The sequence below is a fragment of the Drosophila serrata genome, unplaced genomic scaffold (assembly GCF_035046125.1).
Source record: "Drosophila serrata isolate PLE 108 unplaced genomic scaffold, ASM3504612v1 contig_376, whole genome shotgun sequence".
Taxonomy (NCBI): Eukaryota; Metazoa; Arthropoda; class Insecta; order Diptera; family Drosophilidae; genus Drosophila; species Drosophila serrata.
In genome coordinates, this window is record NW_028257274.1 from 582,444 (window position 1) to 603,093 (window position 20,650).

General features: G+C 37.2%; 1 protein-coding gene across 4 annotated transcripts in view; it reads right to left on the minus strand.

Annotated features, from left to right (window-relative positions):
* Positions 1 to 20,650, minus strand: part of Eip93F (Ecdysone-induced protein 93F) — a 71,839-nt gene that overhangs the window by 15,754 nt on the left and 35,435 nt on the right. For all 4 annotated transcript variants that reach the window (XM_020961559.2, XM_086839490.1, XM_086839491.1 and 1 more), the window contains 3 exons: positions 7,543 to 7,779; positions 7,251 to 7,474; positions 6,632 to 7,098 (listed from right to left, as the gene is read on the minus strand). In XM_020961559.2, the coding sequence (XP_020817218.2) occupies positions 6,632 to 7,098; positions 7,251 to 7,474; positions 7,543 to 7,779 (928 nt within the window). The remainder of the gene's footprint in view (positions 1 to 6,631; positions 7,099 to 7,250; positions 7,475 to 7,542; positions 7,780 to 20,650) is intronic.

Consider the following 20,650-nt stretch of genomic DNA (forward strand, 5'->3'; position numbering starts at 1 on the left):
AGATCTAAGTAACTCTAAACAGTAAGTATCTATGGCCTGTGAGTAAGAACGATCAGTAAGTACCTATGACCAGTAATTAAGTATGACCAGTAAGTAACTCTAAACAATAAGTATCAACGTCATGGTTAAGACTAACCGCAGTATAGGACACGTCATTGCTTACGTCCTTCCAGTAAGAATGGTGACTTCATCCAAGTGAGCTTCTTCCTGGTCATCCAGATGTTTTGCATTGGCCACGTCATATTTTTGAGTTCGTAGGCTGATCACTTGCACTATCACTATCGATGTGAACACTAGGTACCCCTAGGACAGACTGAGGCGCGCGCGACCTCAGCGCCTCTATTTATAGTTCCCGAGGAGAGAGTAGAGCAGAGAAAGTGAGTGTGAGTGCGCGGGAGAGGAGTTGCCTCTAGAGATTAACATAAAGCGATAGCCATAGAGAGAGAGGGGAGAGGCAGAGAGAAACAGCGAGCTATTTAATTTAACTATAATCAATAAGTAACTATGAGCAGTAAGTAACTCTGATCAGTAAGAATCAACGAATATTAAGTAACTATGATCAATAAGTATCTATATCCAGTATGTATATAGGATCAGCTACTTATTTTGAACACTAATAAACAATGACTTGCAACTTCTGTAACACAACACATTTCTGAGACTTGGCCGGCAGTAGTCCCTTCGTTCCGGGGATGTTAGAACCAGTTGGGAATTATATGCACATGTGTGCGAGATTTGTTTTGGAACTAATTTAAGCTATTTGAATGAAACTATGGAGTTCTTCTTTCATATAATTTTACTAGTATATAAGTCGGATCATGGTGGATCGGTGGATATATATATATAGCTGTCATAGGAACAATCAGAAAATTTTGGGAAAAAATATTACAACTCTTTCAGGTTTCAACAGGTTTTCATCAAATTTGATATAAAGCTATAATGTGATAATTTAGAATTTTGTGTAAAATTTTATGCCATACAAACGATCGTTAAAAATTATGGAAAAACCAAAAAAAAAAAAAAATTTAGTTTGACTTTTGTTGAATATTTATTTGTTGGCCGGACATGGCAAGATCGACTCAGTGATGCTGATCAAGAATATATATGATTTATAGGGTCAGAAATGAGTCTTTCACTGCATTGTAAGCTTTTGACAGAAACTTTAATACCCTGAAGCCGGTCAGCAACATTATGCGTCTGTCTCAACATTTCCCTAACCTTTGCTTGGCAACATTTGGCTGACAATATTTTCTCATGGTTTGATTTAAGTTTTCATAATCGAATGACTTCAAAAGTGGAGCACAATTAGACATTTATTCCCCTGAGTATCTCAGTTTCTTGGTCTGTTTATGTTATATTATATTATATTATAAACAAATAATTATTTCTTTTATTGGTTTTTTAATTAAAATATTCGGCTTCTCAAAGCACTTCTTATTTTTGTTGTAAGTCTTTCTTTCTCTTTTTCTCTTTCCCCATTTGGTTTGCGTGTTTGGTGGCCGCTAAATATGCCCGTTTTTGGGGCGTTGGGGAAGGGAGGATCATGCCTGGCATTTCGCTGGAGGAGCGGAATGTGTGTGTGGGGTTAATGGTTAAGGGGGTTAACGAAGGTTGGTGGAGGGGTGATGGGGGGGGCGAGGTGTTCTGTAGGGAAAGAGCGGGTCGGTAGAGGGGAGGAGCAGGAAGCCGGCGGCGCACAATGCCGTCAACTGTCCCTCGTACCAAGCTCGCATTTTTTTTGTATATACACCCATGAGTGTGTGTGTGTGTGTGTGTGTGTTGTCAACGTCGAATGCAATTTTGTTAAAAATGCATTAAGTGCATGTGAGTGTGTGTGTGTGTTTGGGGTGTGTGTGTGTGTGCGGGTATGAATGCAATTGCATGTTTGTTTTTGTTGCCAATGCAGCCTACACTTGATGCGTGCGCAGCGAATACCGCCACCCCCAACCGCCTCCTGGTACTCCCCCTCCTCTTGCTCACCCTCTCCCCCCCCCTTACATACACACACATACTTATGCATACATCAACCCATACAAGATTCACACACACAACACATATATATATATTCATGGCAGTTGCATTTTTTCGGAAGATATGCACTCATTTTTTGTTCGACGTCGACGTTGCCGCCGCCGCTGCAGCTGCATTTTTGTATGCACTTACTTTACTTTTTGTTTCTATCTCGCTCATCCATCCACTCACGCATATAACGGCAATCAGGCAGGTTCAAAAAATGAAGAAAAAAAAACCTATTTAAAAGGACTCAGGTATACCCTGTATGGCTAAGTAAATAAATAAAAATAAACTCTTTAGTAAAGATAAAGTGATCTTGCTTTAAATTAAAGCAAAAACTGTTATTGATATTATTTAACTATATTTTATATAGCGTATAATTTAAAATTATATAAATATATTACATTTGAAAAGGATATTAATGGAAAATGTTTTAACAGTTTCAAAGATCTCACGACGCATCTGCGAGGAAGTTATTTGAATAATTTTAAAGGTAATTATTTATATACAAATTTATGTTGGTATAATTTGGAAATAATTTAGTAATTTAAATCAACATTAATGAAAATATGATATTCATATATAGTATGCATTTTTTTTTGGCTTAATTAAATTAACAAACCTACTGAATTATAAAAATAAACTGAATTAAAACAGCAAAATATTTTCTAATCCAAAATATACCAGCCTAATGTTGATTATATAATTACCCTAATTAATTACACATTTTCTAAATTTTACCCATTTAAATCTGACAAATAACACCTAACCTTTTCACCCCAAAAATAATACAGGGTATTAATTCGAGCAAGACCCACCAATTCGTGCCAGCCCATCCAACACTCATTGAAATGACAAAAAATATGAGGCAACGAAAAAAAAAGTAAATGAGAATTGGGAGGGAAAAATTCAGGGAAAACTGCAGGAAAAATAAAATAATGAAAATGTTTCGGGTGAGGAGGGGGAGGTGGACTGGAGGCTTTAAAAAATTGCTGCCCTGCAACAATAACAATTGCAATGGGCAGTGCACGCATTAACCTTTTTTATATCATCATTGTTATTGTTGTTGTTGTACCTTATATATTTCTCTTCTCTTTTTTTTTGCATATATTTTTTATTGTTGTGTATTTTTGGGGCCAAACGCAGCAAACAGCGCTGCCAACGTCGACGTCACTCTTTTTTTGCCAGTTATTACGTTCGCAATCTCTTTCTCTCTTGGTATTTCCTCTTTTTTTCGGTGTCGGTGAGTGTGTGTGTGTGTGTGCGTGGGGAGAATTTTTCGTAAACGAAAAATAATGAATATATACCCAGCGACAATCCACCGCTAGCCCCCCCTCAACCCCAACCCCAACCCCTGGGCCCATCGCCGAAAGTGCATAGAAAAAAGTAGCAAAGAAGAAAGACCAAAAAATGCGGGAAAAAAACATGAAGAATTACAGAGAGAGAAATATATGGGAATTAAATTCATATTATTGAAAAGATTTTACAAAAGATTTCTAATATTGTTTTCAGTTAAAAAAACTGTTGTAAAATGTTTCAGAAATATGAAACAAATAAAAAAAATAGAAGTATTATATATACTTCTCAAAAAATGCAATGTAATAATTGTTGTTAATTTTGTTTCCTTTTGGAAATACATTTTTGAGGGTGTGTAATACATATATATCTGGTATTTATCGGTGGATAAATAAATTCTATAGAAATTATAAATATTTATATATTTCCATGTGTATATTGTTTTATACAATTTTTATTTTATTGGAAAGAGACTTTAGTAGATTTAAAATATTTTTCAACTTAAGAAAACGGTTGTAAAATATTTTTAAAAATATTAAACAATAATATTTTCTTGTTATTTTTGGAACCAGATTTTACGGGGCATGGAATTCGAATCTGGTATTTCTCGATGTATAATACAATTTATACAAATTAAAAATATTTTATTAATCTTTCTATATATTCAAAATATATTCCTACAGTTACATACTTTTTAAAATTTCCTCAGTTTAACCTATAATTAAAATCCATTCAAGAATTTATGAAGTTCCTAAATTAGCCCAGACAGTAAGACTAATTAATTGAATATTTAAGTAATTAATTAATTTTTATTCTGTGAATTCTTCCAGTGCACACTCATACATCCACACCAAAAAAAAACACACACACACATAGAGAAAGTAAAACGCAGCGTGCAAAAAAAAGCGATCGATATGATGCACTCATTTTTGTCTGCTGCGCTGGGCGACGTCAGCGTTGCCGTCGCTGCTTCAGCTGCTGCTGCTGCTGCTTCGAGGAGCAACGTCTCATCATCCTCAGCAGCAGCCGGAAAAAAATCTGTAATAATAAACGCTCGACGAAAAAAAAAACTCCAAAAATTGCAGCGTCAGTGGCTTTTGTGCTTCAAGTGGTTTTGGGTGGTCTAGAGGGGTGGGGGATGCCCGAGGGGGGGGGCGGTTCCGGGTGGTGTGAGGCTGATTCCCCGGTCATCTAGTTGGAACACTTTTGGCCGATCATTGTCTCTAAACTCGGGCCAAAACCTAATATTTATACTTTAGCCAGAAATCATTTATAAGATTTATTTATATATTACTTAATAAGCGAGAATATGTCATATGTTGACAACTAAATAGCATAATTATTAAGCAATTTGTAGGCGAATGTTGATGGCTTTAATTGATTTTAATGAAATAAACCATAATTTTTATATTTGGAACCAAAATTAATGGCCCAAATTAATTGCTTCAACATAAAAGTAGGCAGAAATCAATTAATTAGCAGTTTTTCTAGTTGAATAAATTAAGCCAGCGAAACAAAGTTAAAATTCAAACATAATCTCCTAAAATTAGATATTTCCCTTCTAATAATTAAATATTCATTTTTCTTTCTCATCATTTAAGGGAGTTCACTGCTTCATCTGCTTTTTCTTATGCTTCCTGTCATGCTTTTTTTTCCTTTAAGCATTCCTTGCCATATATCCCTATCGCTCCTTTTCTTACTTCCTTCACCCCTTTTAGGTATTCATGGTTTCCTTCTCACTTTTCTTTTCAATTTTTTTTTGTACATTTTTTGACACATCTTTCTTGGCTTTTTTTGTGTGTGACAATTAAAATAGGTGTACGAGATGGTGCATGGCGACGATGGCGGCTGCTAACAAACACTTGGCCATGCTTTAGACAATAGACAAGGACTCGTGCTTTGCGGCTCAAGTGGCAGCCGCCATCGTTGCCACAGTCACAAAAAATACAGCAAAAAACATAATAAAAGGAGAATAGAGGAAAGGGATTCAAACCAGAACCGCAGAACAACAAAAAAAAAAAAGAATACCAACCGAAAAAAGTAATGACAAAAATTGTGAAAAGTGCTGGGAAATTATGCACACGACACCCAGGTACAAATAACGGTTGTCTGAAGTGCAGACTCATACATATATATATACATATATATATGTATATATCAAAGTAATAATAAAAGGTGCTCCTGAACATTTTAGAGTAATTAAAAAAATAGCAGGTAAGGACCACAAAAAAAAAACAACCAAAAACGGAAAAGGATTGCTCAAGGAGTTGGGATGCAGGAATACATAAATCTAGCATTCTTTCTTCCTATTCTTTTCTTTTTTTTTTTTTGGGAACATTTTCATGTAAATTTTATGCACCTGCCTAACGTTGGTAATTAAGCGTGACTGCAACGGGGCGTATGTGTAATTTTCGGCATCGTTTCATAAAACACATTCACACACACACATACATGGGGCTATAATTGCACAATTTTTACATAGGCTCAGCAACAATAAAGCCACACAGCATCAGTATTCATTTCGGGGGTGGGGTGTGTGAGTGTGTGTGTGAGTTTGGGGGCAGCCCCGTTAAGTATGCTACAATAAGTGCAGTGTCAGAGGCGGCGGGCCAGCGCCCAAAGTGCAATTATCTCATGTATTGTCTGGCACACGATTCGGTGGGGTTTTTTTTTACAGCTTTATTTTTTTTTTTTGGTGAACATAATACCCTAGATTTGAGAAAGGTTTCTGAGGTCTGTAGATCGTTTTGGGAGGCTTAAAATCAGGAGAGAAATTGGGTAAGTTTTAAGGCTTTTCTTGTCTTTGGATTAATGATTTAAAAACAAAGAGAAACTATTTATTAAAGGCCAATTTATATTATAAATATGTAATTTTAAATCTTAAAAAGTCCTTGAATATTAAAAGAAACTATTTTAAATTAAGCCTTGAACATTTTATAATCATAAATATAAGACCCATATATATATCTTCTAGATTTCAACCTAAATTTAACGCCATAATTTCAACTATACCTTTCATTTAAAAACATCATTTTAAACCCTTAAAAAATCCCCCTAAAGAGTATCCCAGCGTCGCTTAACCCCTCTATAAAATTGTTTAATTTCCACCTATTTTTCTCCCTTTTGGGTTTTACATGAATTTCCGCATTTTTCAGGTTTTTTTTTATGTATTGTTCCGGGGGTTTTTTATAATTCTTTTTTTTTGGCGTTTGCGCAGATTGCCAGATTTATATTGAATACATGCATATATACATGGGTATTTTATGTGCTGCTGCAGCACCCTTCCCCACCTTGGCTAACAATTTTTTTGGGCAGAACTCACCTGCTGGACTTGACATCGCCGCTAATCGATGAGTTCGGCGATGGTTTGCTGCTAAGATCGAGCGGTGCATCGGCACTGGGACTGCTTGTATCTTTGAGTGCGGGACTGATTGCGGCTGCAGATACTTCTGAGGTAGTTGGCGTTACCGAACTAGCGATCTGTTGCTGTTGCTGCTGCTGCTGCTGCAGCGAGTTGATCAATGTTGAGTTAAAGTCTGCGAGCAGCGAGAACTGCGCCAGCTGAGCGGCCATGGAGTCCATCGATGTCATTTTTGCTGCCCGTTGGGTCAGCAGCTTGTACAATTCCAGGGAATTAGAGGGTGTTGCTGCAGTAGCCGTTGCTGTTGCTGTTGCAGTTGCAGCAGCAATGTGGCGTGTGTTGCTGCAACTGCTGCTGCTGATGTTGTTGCTGTTGCTGTTGCTGGTTTGGTGGGGCAGTGATGTGCTCGAGTTGCTGTCACTGTCGAGCTGTTAAGGGGAAAAGGTGAAGGTTAATCATAAGTTCAAGGTTCTGGGAAAAGCCCTTTCAAGGCCTTTAATTAACAAGAATTTCCACAGAAATTACTATCAGAAATATATCTATACTTTCTAGTAATTATCTGTTTCTGATGTAAACACACCTGATGAATGTGGCTATTACTATTGCTACTTATGGTAGCTACTGTTTCGGCCACCAAATCGCCGTTGGCGTTAACCGTTAGCAGGCGACCGTTAACACAGAAATTGCACTTGGCCGACGGTCTCCAATCGTTGGGTTCTGGCGGTGGTGATGGTGTACTTGTGGCTGTCACTGTGGAACCAGGTGTCGGAGTACGTGATGAATCTTGTGATGTTTGGTTGTTGTCTGTCCATGAAAATTGTATTATTATTAATTAATACATAAAATTTATAAGAAATGATGTGAAAACCTACCAAAATCTTCCACTAGTAGCTGGTTGTGATACTGCTCTAAACGGTGGTGATTCTCTGGCTTATAGTGGTCCTTGCTGCTGCTGCTGTTGTGGTTGTATTGCGATGGCTCGTCCTCGGAACCGGAAACTATTGCTATGGGCTGTTGCTCCTCGATATTCAAGTGGCTGCGCGTCAGTTGCTCTTGATAGTGTTTCCATTGCCTGCGACCCATAAATTCCTCAGCAACGCGTTCTAAGCCTTTAAATTTGTATAAGAAACCATGTAAAATTAGTTTAGAAAATGTATTAAAATATAAACTTAGATTAAAGCTTAGTAGGAGGTAAAACTATAGCAATAACTAAACTTATAGCCACTCTGCATTAATTATTTAAACATTTAAAAAGAGTTCCATACCAGTTGAAGAATGTTATGGCAGTTTGCATGGCTTAATAAACTATAATTTGCTCCACTAGTGGCAATTAATGAACCACTTTATTATTTTTTTCCTATTTTTCTTGAGCTCTTATTCCATTTCGCCTGGGAATTTGAGCAGACAGAAATTACTTAATTGAAATGCAATTCATTTAAATATAGGAGAATAAAAATGCCAGGAATACAAGAAAAAAAAAATTCACAGAGTGAAAGAAAAAGAAATGGTAAAAGAATTGTTAGCCCTATACTTAGGAGCAGCGCACACGCTGCGTATGCGTAATTATTGAATACGAAATGTGTGTGTTTCGCGAGTGGAAAATTGATAGATTTGTGTATTTATTTTGCGCTTCGAAGGCCTTCAACAGCAATAGCAGCAGCTGTGGCATATTCGTCCAACTCTAATTGCCACACAAAAGTTATGCAATTTAATGCAAAATGCATGGTCAGGTTGGGGTTGGGGTTGGGTAGGGAAGTCGGAGGAAGTGGGAGCCTAACCCCGCCACTTGAAGGGTCAGGCATGCGTGGCTCAAAAGGAAAAGTTTTGCGCATATGGCAAAAGGCTACGCGTCAACTCACACGAAATGCGAATTAGGCAGGAAGAAGGCGGGCTGGAAAAAAACCATATATATATATATACATATGGGAAGCCAAATAAAAATATGTTTAGGTGGAAGGGGAATCCCCGTAGCATTTTGTAGCATTTTTACAGCCAAAAAATTGCAGTAAAAAAGGCGGCATATATTGTGCCAAGTTCCGGAAGTTGGGACGCTCGTCGTTGTGTTGGGGAATTCTGGCGCCCCCATGTCCTTGCGGCTGAACCGTCGTCCTGATTGCGCACAAGTGCGTGTGTTCGGTGCGTGCGCCTGGGAATGGCAACTTGGGGGGCTGAAGTGGGGCACCAGGAGCGGGAGTAGGAGCCGAAGGAGCAGGAGCAGGTGCAGCAGACGCACTGCAGCTGCTCATTCCGGCGCAAAAGTGGAGCGGCATGTTCAAACTTTTCGCAGTGTAAAAATTGCATTGCAACTGCAGTTTTTTTTAAGCGCTCAAATAAACAGGGTCGTCGTCGTAGTCGTCGTTGTTGTTGTTGTTGTTGTTGCTGTTGTTGTTGTTGTTGTTGTTGTTGTGTTAGCGCTTCGGGGGTTGCGACGCCAACGTCAACGTTGCCACCGCTTTTTTTTCCCGCCTTTCCTGCTTGTTTTTCCCGCACTCCCCCCCTCCTCCGGCTTTCCACCTGCCGCACGCACCGAAAAAAAAAAATGGCGAAAAAAACGAGGTGAATGCACGCACGGAACGTACAAAACTCAAACTTTAAAATGCAACCAGTTCACGAGACACACGCCTGCATTTTGTCGTTAAAAATGCAGGGCACAGGATGAGCCTAACACGACAAGTAAATGCTCTATATTTGCATTTTGTATATATTCAAAAACGTTAAAAAAACGTATTATTATAAATTAGCAAAGGTAATTTAATGAATTTTTGAGCTTTGAGTGGGAATCTTGTAGGTTTTTGTAATGGTTTTCTAGGAAGTTAATCTAAAATTAATTAAGAAATAGTTTTACTTAATTTTTAAGTTCTCTTTCAAGTACTAAGTACTTACTTTTCTTTGTTTAAGGTATTATTAAATGGCTTGTTCCGAAAAAAACACTATTTCTGTCAGATTTCTTTTCTCTAAGTTAAGATTTCTTCTAGCCAAGTGCCCCTCTCTAGGTTTTCAAGGACTCCCTTGGCTGTATCAATTAGCTGCGGCTCATCCAATCTACTCCCCTTTCCCGCTCTACATATAACCAACTTCATGTGTAATTCCCAATTCATTTACAAACCGAGCTACAAATTGCAGTCGACCCATCTGTGGACGAAGGGTGCGTGTGCCAAGGAAACCCTCTACGCACATGGAAAATATTTTGCCGGGGGGTTCTGTTGCTGCTGTTGCTGTTGCTGTTGCTGCTGCTTCTTCTGGGTCTGCCAGATGCACTCATACACAGGCGGCATTCACACAATGCAACGCACGCAATGTCTGTTTTGTCTCTCTGCCCCGAGTGTGTGTGTGTGCGTGTGTGTGAGTTTGTTTTGTGCATGTGGTCGGGGCGACACACATTGCGTATACGCAATGTGAAGATGACGACGTCGACGGCCGCAAGGCGGGATTTCAATGCTTTCGGGTTCTGTTTCTAGGTTTTGGGTTTGGGTTTGGGTTTTCGAGGTTCTGTTTCTGTTTCTGGGCATGCAAGCCGGTTCTGGTTTGGGTTCTTGAGCCATCTATGGGAAGGAGGGGAGCCATCATGGCTGTCTGCCGGCGTTCACATTATGCCAAGCAACCAGAGCGCCAGAATGTATGCTAAATAGAATTTTTTTCGCAAAAGTCGCGAAAATACAGTGATAACTGGGAGTTAAGGGAAGATTTATAGTGCAGATAAGTTCTATTAATAAGATTATGTATAAAATTGTATGTTACAAATGAAAAATTAAAGGAAATACAATTGAAGAGTGTTCAAAATTATGTTCTTCCACTTTTTCTTGTTGTAAACTTTGTAATAACTAAATAAGAGGTTCAGAAATAAAAGTATTTAAGTTTTTGAAGTTTTCAGGGACTTAGCATTCCTGGAAATAATTTTTCAAATATTTTTCTTTAATATTAACCCTTGATTTCTTTAATTTTAGCATTAAATATGTGCAAAAAGTATCAGCGATCTCTGCCTGTACTTTGAAAAATAGCAGAAAAATGGGTGTATGTCGTCGGCTTAGACTATGTCGATGGTCGGGTGTCCTATGACCTATGACTAGGTCTAAGTGTGTGTGTGTGTGTGTGTGTGTGTGCGTGTGTGTTACAGTGTGTTTGAATAGTTGCAGAGAGCGAGAAAGAGAGAGAGAGCGAGCAAGAGTTTGCCATTCAAGGCAACGCAACGTGACACGTCAGGTGGGCTGGCTCTTTTTTTTTTTGTAGGAGGAGACGGGAAGGGGGGACTTGTGATATCAATTCCCGGGGATAGGAACGAGGACGCTATGTCTGCCCATCCTGTCAGCCTGTCTGTCGCTCTGTCTGTCTATTTTGTTTGCTCTAGGGTCGCTGCGGTGCGGTGCCCTAAAACCAACTAACAGACAAACAAAAACGAAAGTGCGTTTAATCAAAGTTAGCTATTAAAGCCAAATGGCCAAACTAATTGTGACCCGCCGCCATGGTAGGCGGTATGATTTATATGCATTTTTGTGGGTACGGGGTTTTTGTTTTTTAAACCCAAAAAAAGAAGGGGAAAAAAAAACAAGCTGAAGCAATTAAACACGGCAACACACTCATTTACAAACACATGCATTTAACGAAATGCAAATGGCATGCGCCATGAGAGAGACAACGCATGAAAAGTGGCAAAAGAAATGGGAAACAACAACAAAAAAAAACCATCATACGAAAAAATGCAATTATCGATTAATGTACCACATTATATAGCTCATATATATATAGAGAGAAGGATATATACATATGTATATACAGCCTGCGTGTGTCTGTAAGTAGATAAGCCCTTATGTATACATGCCACTTATATACCAGGCAGAGGAGGCATCTCTGTAGGTATGTTTGGCCAGAAGTCATTAAAAAAATTGTTGTTTTTATTTTTTTTTGTTCTCCCGAGTTTTATTCAATTCTCATCCTTAAAATTTGTATATTTTCCGGGCAGGCAGGCAGCCGGCCTGCTGTCAAGTCGTTTACATAAGCAAATTACAGTAATGACATGCGGTAGGTACATAATGTATTCCCTTTCGAATACATAATTGTCTCATTATTGTTTGGAGTTGTCATTTGCATTAAAAGATATTCTATATGTATTTCAATTTTTCGTGCTGCCTCACCTTCCTTTCTTTTGCTGACACACAGAAAAGACAAGCTTGGCGAAGGAAAAACAACTGCAATTTGACATTTTCCTGCATTTCAGTTTCAGGTTATTTTTTTTGGCGTAATACATGCCGTAATCAAATGTCAAAAGTTACCGTCAGCCTTGGGGGCGTATACGTAATATAACGTATACGCATTGTAATTTTTTTGGCCCATAAATACTGCATTAGATGCAACACCGGAAGGTGTTGGGCCGCATGGCCTGGTTCACAGGTAATTAGATTCTAACCACACGTGGAATATAATAAATGTAGTTCAATTGGCAAAATACAAACAATAAAAGCAATAAAAATACAGGTTGTGTTCTAAAAGGATTCAGAAAGAGGTTAAGGTATAGGAAGATACTTTTCGTAGCTATTTTTTACCACTAAAAAACTAATCTATTACCTTCTTATCAATTTAAAAATACTTTTAAAACCTAAAACCCCTAACAACATATATTTTTCCCCAGAAAAGAGCAATTTTTAACCGAAAAAAAACGGACCACTAAAAATTCCTTAATTAAAAATTCCACATATTGTGGCTATTTTTGTTGCCCACCGCTCGACACGCCATCGTATTTTGCATAACATTTTGAGTAATGTCTAATGTCAACGTACTCTCCTATTTTGGCCAGGAGGTGAGGATTTTATGGCTAACTGGTTTTCTGCCCGGGAAAAAAAACTGCGAGGGAGGAAAAGCCAGCTTGGCAGGAACAACTCGGCAGCCGGCCGGCGTCACATGTCCTGCCGCAACAACAAATTGGTTAGAGCGTGCAGCAAGGACAAAGGGAAAAGCCAAAAGTGCGGCTAAGAAATGAGTTTGAAAATCACTAAACTAAAACATAGAGAAAAACAGGCAGCAGCAATGCGTGAAAAAATTGAAAAGGAAAATCTAAGGAGTACTGAGAGAAATTGTGGTCATTAAATAAAATATATCATTTAGAAAAGAGCATTTGATAACTTTCAAAACCCTTATGATTCATTATGAGTTTAATATATTTAAACAGCTATGAATAAATAAATTTATTTCAAATATTGAGTATTATATTTTACTTAATATTTAATAAGCCAGTAAAATTATTTATTTACTTATAACCTTGCAGGGCATTACGATTTTAGTCACTTGCAGTGAAGAAAACATTTCCTACCTTATTAAATAAATGTGTATATTCTTGATCAGCATTAACATTCAAATAGATATAGCCATCTTTTCATTTCTATACAGCTTTGATAGTTATCTCTGTTTGATTATAAAAGCGATCGGATATTAATACAACATAGTTCTAATTTCACTGTTTCTTCATAAACTTTCATACTTTATCATTATTTTGTTTATTTATTTTTTTTTTATTTATCAATTATTCAATCAATCATTCAATAAATTTGAATTTATTTCCTGTTAAGCTTCTTGGCAGTCAGTGGGGACAACGATATATCGATACTCAAAATATTAAATTGATACTGCAGCCATCGTGCCTAGCTAATCGTATACTAGCCATCGATACTAGCCATCGATTCTAGCACTATCGATGATATTACAGCTCTAGCTCCAACGCCGCCGGACGGAGGAAAAACAAAAACATTAAAAGCAATGAAAAAACACGAAAAGATCTTAATGCAGGAGGTCACCGCGGTAGTCAAAGGTGAGATCAGTGGAAAAGTAAAGCGGAAAACCAAGTGGCAAGTGCCAAAGTGCGGGAAACCAGCGAGCCCCCGCAGTGAAAAGTGTAAGTGAAGTGGGGGCAGCCTGGCCGGTGTCGTGTTTTGGTTTTAAGACAAGATCAGTGCGTTTTATGTTGGTTAGATAAATGTAGTGCATAATAATGTGCATGTGCAACAACTGTAATCAAAATGTGTGTATAAACTGTATGTTTCGGTTACTAATTCGACGTTGGCGATCTTCAGCAAGCAATGTGTGTGGGTGAGTGAGACAACAACATTTTTTTCTTCTTTAATTCCCAAATTTCTCTGTCACCGCGCGCCAATTTTTTTTCCTTTTCTTTGTTTTTGTTTTGCTCTCGCGGTGAAGAGTAGAATCTGAGAGCGAGAGAGCCACTAATTAGATATGATCCGCTCTTATTGCTCTCAATTTTGACACTTGGAGAGTTGCAAAGCCGCGTTTGTTTACCTTTTTATTTCTTGGTATTTTACGGATATGGGGATTTAAGAAAAATACTAAGTGCTCGCAAAGCTCCGGTTTTACAAATATCTACTTCTAGACTTATTTTACTGTATATATTAGTAATATTATATATTAAAATTCAGCTTATGTTATTTTAGATGATTTTAAAATAATTGTTTGGATCTACATCCAAATTATTTATATATCTCTTATTTCGTCTTATTATTTTTTTTTTACCAAAATGGATTGATTCTTAAATATCTTTTTTTTCCCTTTATATTTATTGAGTACCTTTAATTTCTTTGGAGATTAATGACATGATCCATGGGTTTCCTAAATATGTTTAGTAATTTCGCTTTGTATTTTTTTACGGTGATGCCAATTTTTTCTCATGGGGTTTTAATTTTTAAGGAAAGGACATGCGACTCCTGCGTGCCCGGGGGCCAAAAATTGTGTGGCCAACTTCTGCGGGGGGAAAAATGAAGGAGGAGGGCCAGTGGCAGGGGCGCGCTGAAATGTAAATGAATTGCACTAAATGCAAGGACATACGCAGCCAAATACACACACGCACACACGCACACACACACACACACACATGTGTATACAGATGAGTAGGACAATTCTAAGCATGCAGCGTTGACAGGACCTCGCCCCTCGCTGCATTCCTTCCACCTCTCCATTTGAGCCATTAGCAACCCTTGCAAACCTAAACTAAAAACGCAACCTACCCCAAAAAATGAAAAGAAACTTGTCGCATATGGCAATTTACATACTGACAACATCAATACACACACACATATGGGTGTGTTAGTGTGTGTGTGTGTACTTTAGGCTTTTTGTGTGTCACTTTGGCATAGAAATTTTGTGCGGCTGTCGTCGGTTTCTCAGAGCTTTCGTCGTTTTTGAGGCAAAAAGCAAAAGGCAGAAATTAGAGGCAGCAGCAAAATAAATTCGATTGCCTCATTCGGCTTGCCTCGTCTCGATTCGGCTCATCTTGCTGTTGTTGTTGTTGTTGTTGTTGTTGTTGCTGGTGTTTTTCGGCGTGGGTGCATCCCAACCCCTCATGGAAAAGCCCCCAAACCCCCTTGGAAAATCTCCCCACATGTTTCGTGCTATCGTTGTCCCGCTCTAATGCGCTTTCGTATGCACTTTTCGGCCTGCATGCAATTTGATTGGCCACAACATTTTTCGGCCAACAGAACTCGCAGAAAACTCAAAAAAAAAAAAAAAAAATCAAATAGTAACGAAACCTAAACTCGGAAAAGCACGAAAATTTTGTTGCTTTTTTGTTATTTTTCATGTTCCTCGATTCGATTGCATTTGATTGCATGTTTGTTTAGGCCACCTGCAGTTTTGGTGTGCATTGCCTCCAATTGGCCGAAAAAGGAAATTGTCGGGTTATTTGGCAATGGGGCCGGGCAACAATAGCTGCCATAATTGATGTGCTAAGTGCTTGAAGCAAATTGCTAATTGCAGGTGTCGAATTGACGATTGAAGGGTTACTTCACACAGGTGGAAAATGAAGGGAACATTAGTGTAGTTCTTGGACAAAAAGAAAGGTTGTATTGTTACATTTGCGACAGGAAATCCATATGTTATCATAGGTGAGGCATATACCAGGGGTTGTTCCTTCGATATTTCCCACATACACAAAGCATATTATTGATTAATGTTTCAATCAATGGCTGTTGTTTCTTAAGGTCTTGCGATTATGATTATTCTAGTTGCAAAGACAGTTATTATATCTAGCTGGAAGTTTGGGGAATTTAGAACATTATAGTACCTAAAATTACTAAAGAATATAAGAAAGTTTACTTTAATTTTTACTTTATATAAGAAATAAAATATTTAAAAATATTTACAATAGATATAAATTTAAAATACAGAGTATATGAATCCTTTTCTTTGATATAGATTAATTTCATTGAACATTGTTTGAAATATGCTTGAACAATATGTTCATATTCTAAAAGAAACAGAAATAAATAGTTGTTCAGCTTAAAAGTCTGGTAAACTGCCTTGTGAATGATTTATAAAGTATTATATAAATCATCTTATTCCTAAGCAGATATTTGTTACCAGTTGTGTTTACGACATGCATAACAATTAACATATTGAAAAAAAAAAGGAAGATTTAATAGTCTTTCAGCTTTTGAATCGGACAACTTGTAATTAATTGATTTTATTTAAGTTATTTCTTAGTTTAATAATTTATTCTTTTGAAAATGGTTTTAAATTTGATGATTTAGAATCGAATATTTATATTTTTTCTTGATTTAAATACTTCCCCTCAAGTTTCTGCCCAACGCCTTTCACTTTATTACTATTTCCCATAGTCTAAAGCAGCCGAAAAAAAATCTATACTACCCCATAAAACCCAGAGAGGAATTCGATGAAGTAAATAAACCCAAATACACCAAGCAAGAAGAGATAAAAAAAATATGTTTGTAATATAAATAAAGTTCTCTCTCCAAATAACGACATAAAAACCGAAAAAGCGATCTCCCTTGGCCTCGGACAAAATTTATTGAAATGCAAAATGCCGAGAAATGCAATTTCCGCACAAGTAACTGCAGCACAACAAAAATAATAATAATAATAACAATAAAAAAAAACAACCTATACAATTTCCGAGAGCCAAAAAAAATAAAGGAAAAGAGACCGAAATAATAAAAAATAAACCCAAAGAAAGGACGACAAGGGCGCGGATGGAGGACATTAAAATTGCAGCTGCCGTTGTCAGGAATTGCTGCTGTTGAGGCAAAGGGAATAGAATGTGCAGCAACAGGCATCCGAGACCATTTAACTGATGGCCTAACACAAATACATATAACTAGAGATATATATATTCAGGGGAATATATATATACCCATGTAAAGTGGAGCATTCTGGGGCATTCAACAGGCGGCAGCCAAAAAGTATGCAACACAGGCACAGACACACACACGCTGCAGAGACAGGGAAAAAACAAACCGGCTAAACAACTAAAACTAAACCAATTCATGCGCTCATTCATTCATTGAATTCGGAAATTCAATTTGGTTAGAAAGAGACGGCCAAAGGATGCAACCGAAAGAGAAAGAGATGGGTGAATAGGAAACGTTTGTTAACTACACAACGATGTGCAATAAAACGTGGCATAGTGGCTGGGTCCGGTGTTGGTGTTGGTGTTGGTGTAGGTGGAGTTTGGTGGCACATTTTATTCATGGATTTAGTTGAATTTGCAATGAATGGGTTTTCGGCTTAGTTGTTGTACGGATTTTCAGACATCTGCCGGCTGCCATGAAAAAGAGCAAATGATGACATAGAACACACAGCAGCAAAACGACACCAACACCGACATTGGCATTTCAATTTAAATGCTACGCAACAACAAATGCCAACAAGTGGCTGTAAAAGTAAAAGGGAATGAGGGGAGTTAGGATGGAAAATGGAGATAGAGATGGTTCACTTGGGAAAATATTATGTAAACATTATGTAGAGGGTTTATTAAGACATCTGGATATGAAGTTATAATAATAAAAAAGGTTTCAAATTGAAAGGAGGATATAATTTTACCAGGGATTTTTTATTTAAATGAATAATTATATTTTACTTGTTACTAAATAGACTATTAAAATGTTTTATATTTTAGTTAAATATTAGCTAAAATTGGTCTTAAGAAATCTTATTTCATGAATTAGGTCTTCTTTACTTAAAAGCATAAAACTAAAGACTCCGTATTTATTTAGAGAGTTTTTACTGAACTTTTCAATTGAACTTTATAATATGCAAATGAAATAGAAAACATTAGCTATATTTAAATCATTTTACAGACCTAAATAAGGTATAGTATTAGTATTTCTTTTAATATATCATTAAAATGTTATATTACCTTTTTTGAAACAAAGGAAACAACTACAATTTATTAATATTATTATTATTGATAGAACTGTCACTGAACTTTTCTATGAAGCTCCAAAATATTTCAAATTAATTTAAGAAAGGAAGTCTAAACATAAATATTTTAAACTCTTCATTACTTTATAATATTATTAATGGAATACATTATTTGTATTTTATTAATAATAATCTTGATAATCTTGAAAAAGAAACTGACAAATAAGTGTTAAAATTTAATCTTGTTCCTAAATAGAGAACTGTTATTAAGATCTTCACGTACTTTAATTATAAAATGAACAAAAATTTAAAAAGGTTCACTACCTTTTAATGGTTTTTAATAGTTGTAAGAGCTTAAATGAAATATATACTAAGAAATTCCCTTAGTGCAACCCAAAGCACTGTTTACCCCTCTTACAACAGTTGGTGTTGTTTTGGCCCTGAATGAGCAACAGCTAGCAGCTTCCTCACAAACACACTCACACCCACATACACATATACATATACATTTTACTTGGCCAAGTTGCCGCCGTTAACAGGAACTTTGTTTTTGACAGCCAAGTTGAGGCCAAGAGACAGAGAGAGATAGAGGGGGAGATGAAGTAGGAGCTCCTATAGGTAGTTGGTGCTAACCGACAAGGCATCTCTAAATAGACAATTTCCGGAACAGGAGCCAGGAGCCAAGAGCCAAGAGCCAGGAGCACATCAACGGAAAAGGGGCATCACCACTTGATGGGTAAGTGTGAAACCAATTTGGGGGCCACTTAAGTGTCCTCCACTTGTGAAAATGGCCACCGAAAAACTGCACTCCGTGATGCAAGTCCCCTTCTCCACACACCTACATACGTTCATGTATGAATCACATATGAAATGGCATCGTTACGTATACGCCAAGTGGAACAAAGCACCCAACAAAAAAAAACAGAGTCTCACAATAACAACAGGCACAAGGCAATAACGAAAATGTGAAGTGGCAGGACGTGGCAGGATGCTCCTCGACCATATGTAGCTAAAAGTCAACCGAAAACATACACAAAAAAACCGAAAAAAAGGAAACCGGCGCAAAAAAAGCGCGAGGGAAGTGCTGAGTGATGCAACTAATTGCGGAGCCTGTCGCAGGGCAGGGGTGGGGGGAGTGTTGCTGCCACGCCGACGGCAATGAAAGGATAATTGCGCGGATTGCACACAGATCGCCTTAATCCTTTTAGGCCGTATTCACGGGTGTTGCAGCTTTGCACCCGCCCTCGGAGCAAACACAGCCGCCATCCGCAAAACCAACGGGAGCAACTCCCTTCCCAACCACTCATCCACTTGATTGCATTGCCCACGGTCCACGCCTGCCAAAAAAAGGAGGAAAAAAGATGGCCAACATCCAGGCAAAAACAAAAAAAAACAAACAAAAATAGTCCATAGTAAAACGGGGGCTACTGTCAATTCTTCTCGGTTACAGGGAGAGAAATGGGATATAAGTATTGTATATCGTTTATATTCGAAATTAAATTCTTGTGATAGAGTTTTGAAACAAAGATTTACACATAAAAGGATAGTGTAGTTTTCAGTTAAACTAATCGATTTTTAAGTTCTCAGACTTCTTTATTTAGAATATGTATATTTACTACGGTATATATAAATAATATATACGTATAGCAATCCGAAATTTAACTTCGAAAACCAAGCTTAAAACATTTAAAATCTTTAAAATCGAATACAATTAAGCTTCAAATATGTCAAGTTTTTATAATAAAGTTTATCCAAGTTTATGAAAATTTTAAACTAATAATCAAAGTTTAAAAAACAAACTCACAAATGCATTCATTTTAATTCAGAAAGCGTCCCTATGTAATTTTTAATTAGATTAAAAAATCTGCAAATTCTTTAGAATTTAAAAAATTTAAATTTTTTACAATTTTAACGATGTAACAACTTATCTTTTTTTGAAAATTTTGAAAAATATTTCAAAGAATTTTTTTTGTCCGGACATGGCTAGATCGACTCGGCTGTTGATGCTGATCAAGAATATATATCGTTATAGGGTCGGAAATGATTTCTTCACACTCGTTACAAGCTTCTGAATAGTATATCTAAAATACCCTTTTAAAATTCCTTTCCCTCAGTGTATGCATTTTTGTTGCGGCCTCAACAGCAACACCTCGCTCTTCTTTTCTTTTTTCTGTTTTTCTTTTTTTTGGCATGCATGGGTATGGGTTACGAGGAGAGGAGCAAAGGATGCAGGATGCACGCCAAAGGACACAAGAGGCAGTGAGTGTGTGCATTTTTTTTCGCGCGAAACTGCCATTTTTTGTGCGCACTTGTTGGCCATGGCCAGAAGCCTTCTGGCTGCCTGTGATTGTCAGTGATTTGTGGCGGACACTGAAACGCAGCCTGAGGGGATAACCAGTTGGCCCGCCGACTTCGCCGACTTTTGGGCCAATTGATGCCTCTATTTTCAGGCAGCTGAAATAAATCGTATTTGAACAGGATAATCTGACAGAGACTTCATGAATAACAATGAACAGGGACGAGATGATCAATATTGGGGTTACTTTATGAGAACGAAAGATTAAAAAATAGGAAGTACTATTAAAGAGAAGAGGTTTATTCCTAATATAAAGTAAGGAAAATAAAGAATAATTCATTCTTAAAGTATGTTCTATGAAATGCATGTATAGTTTATAGTAACATATTACTATATTTCCCCACGTTCCTTTCCATATCCTTCATTGACATTGATCTGCCTTAAATATTGCATTGCATAATAAGTTTCAAAACAGTCTCCATAAAGAACATACAATTTATTGTATATGTTTGAATAGTTTTCTTTAATGT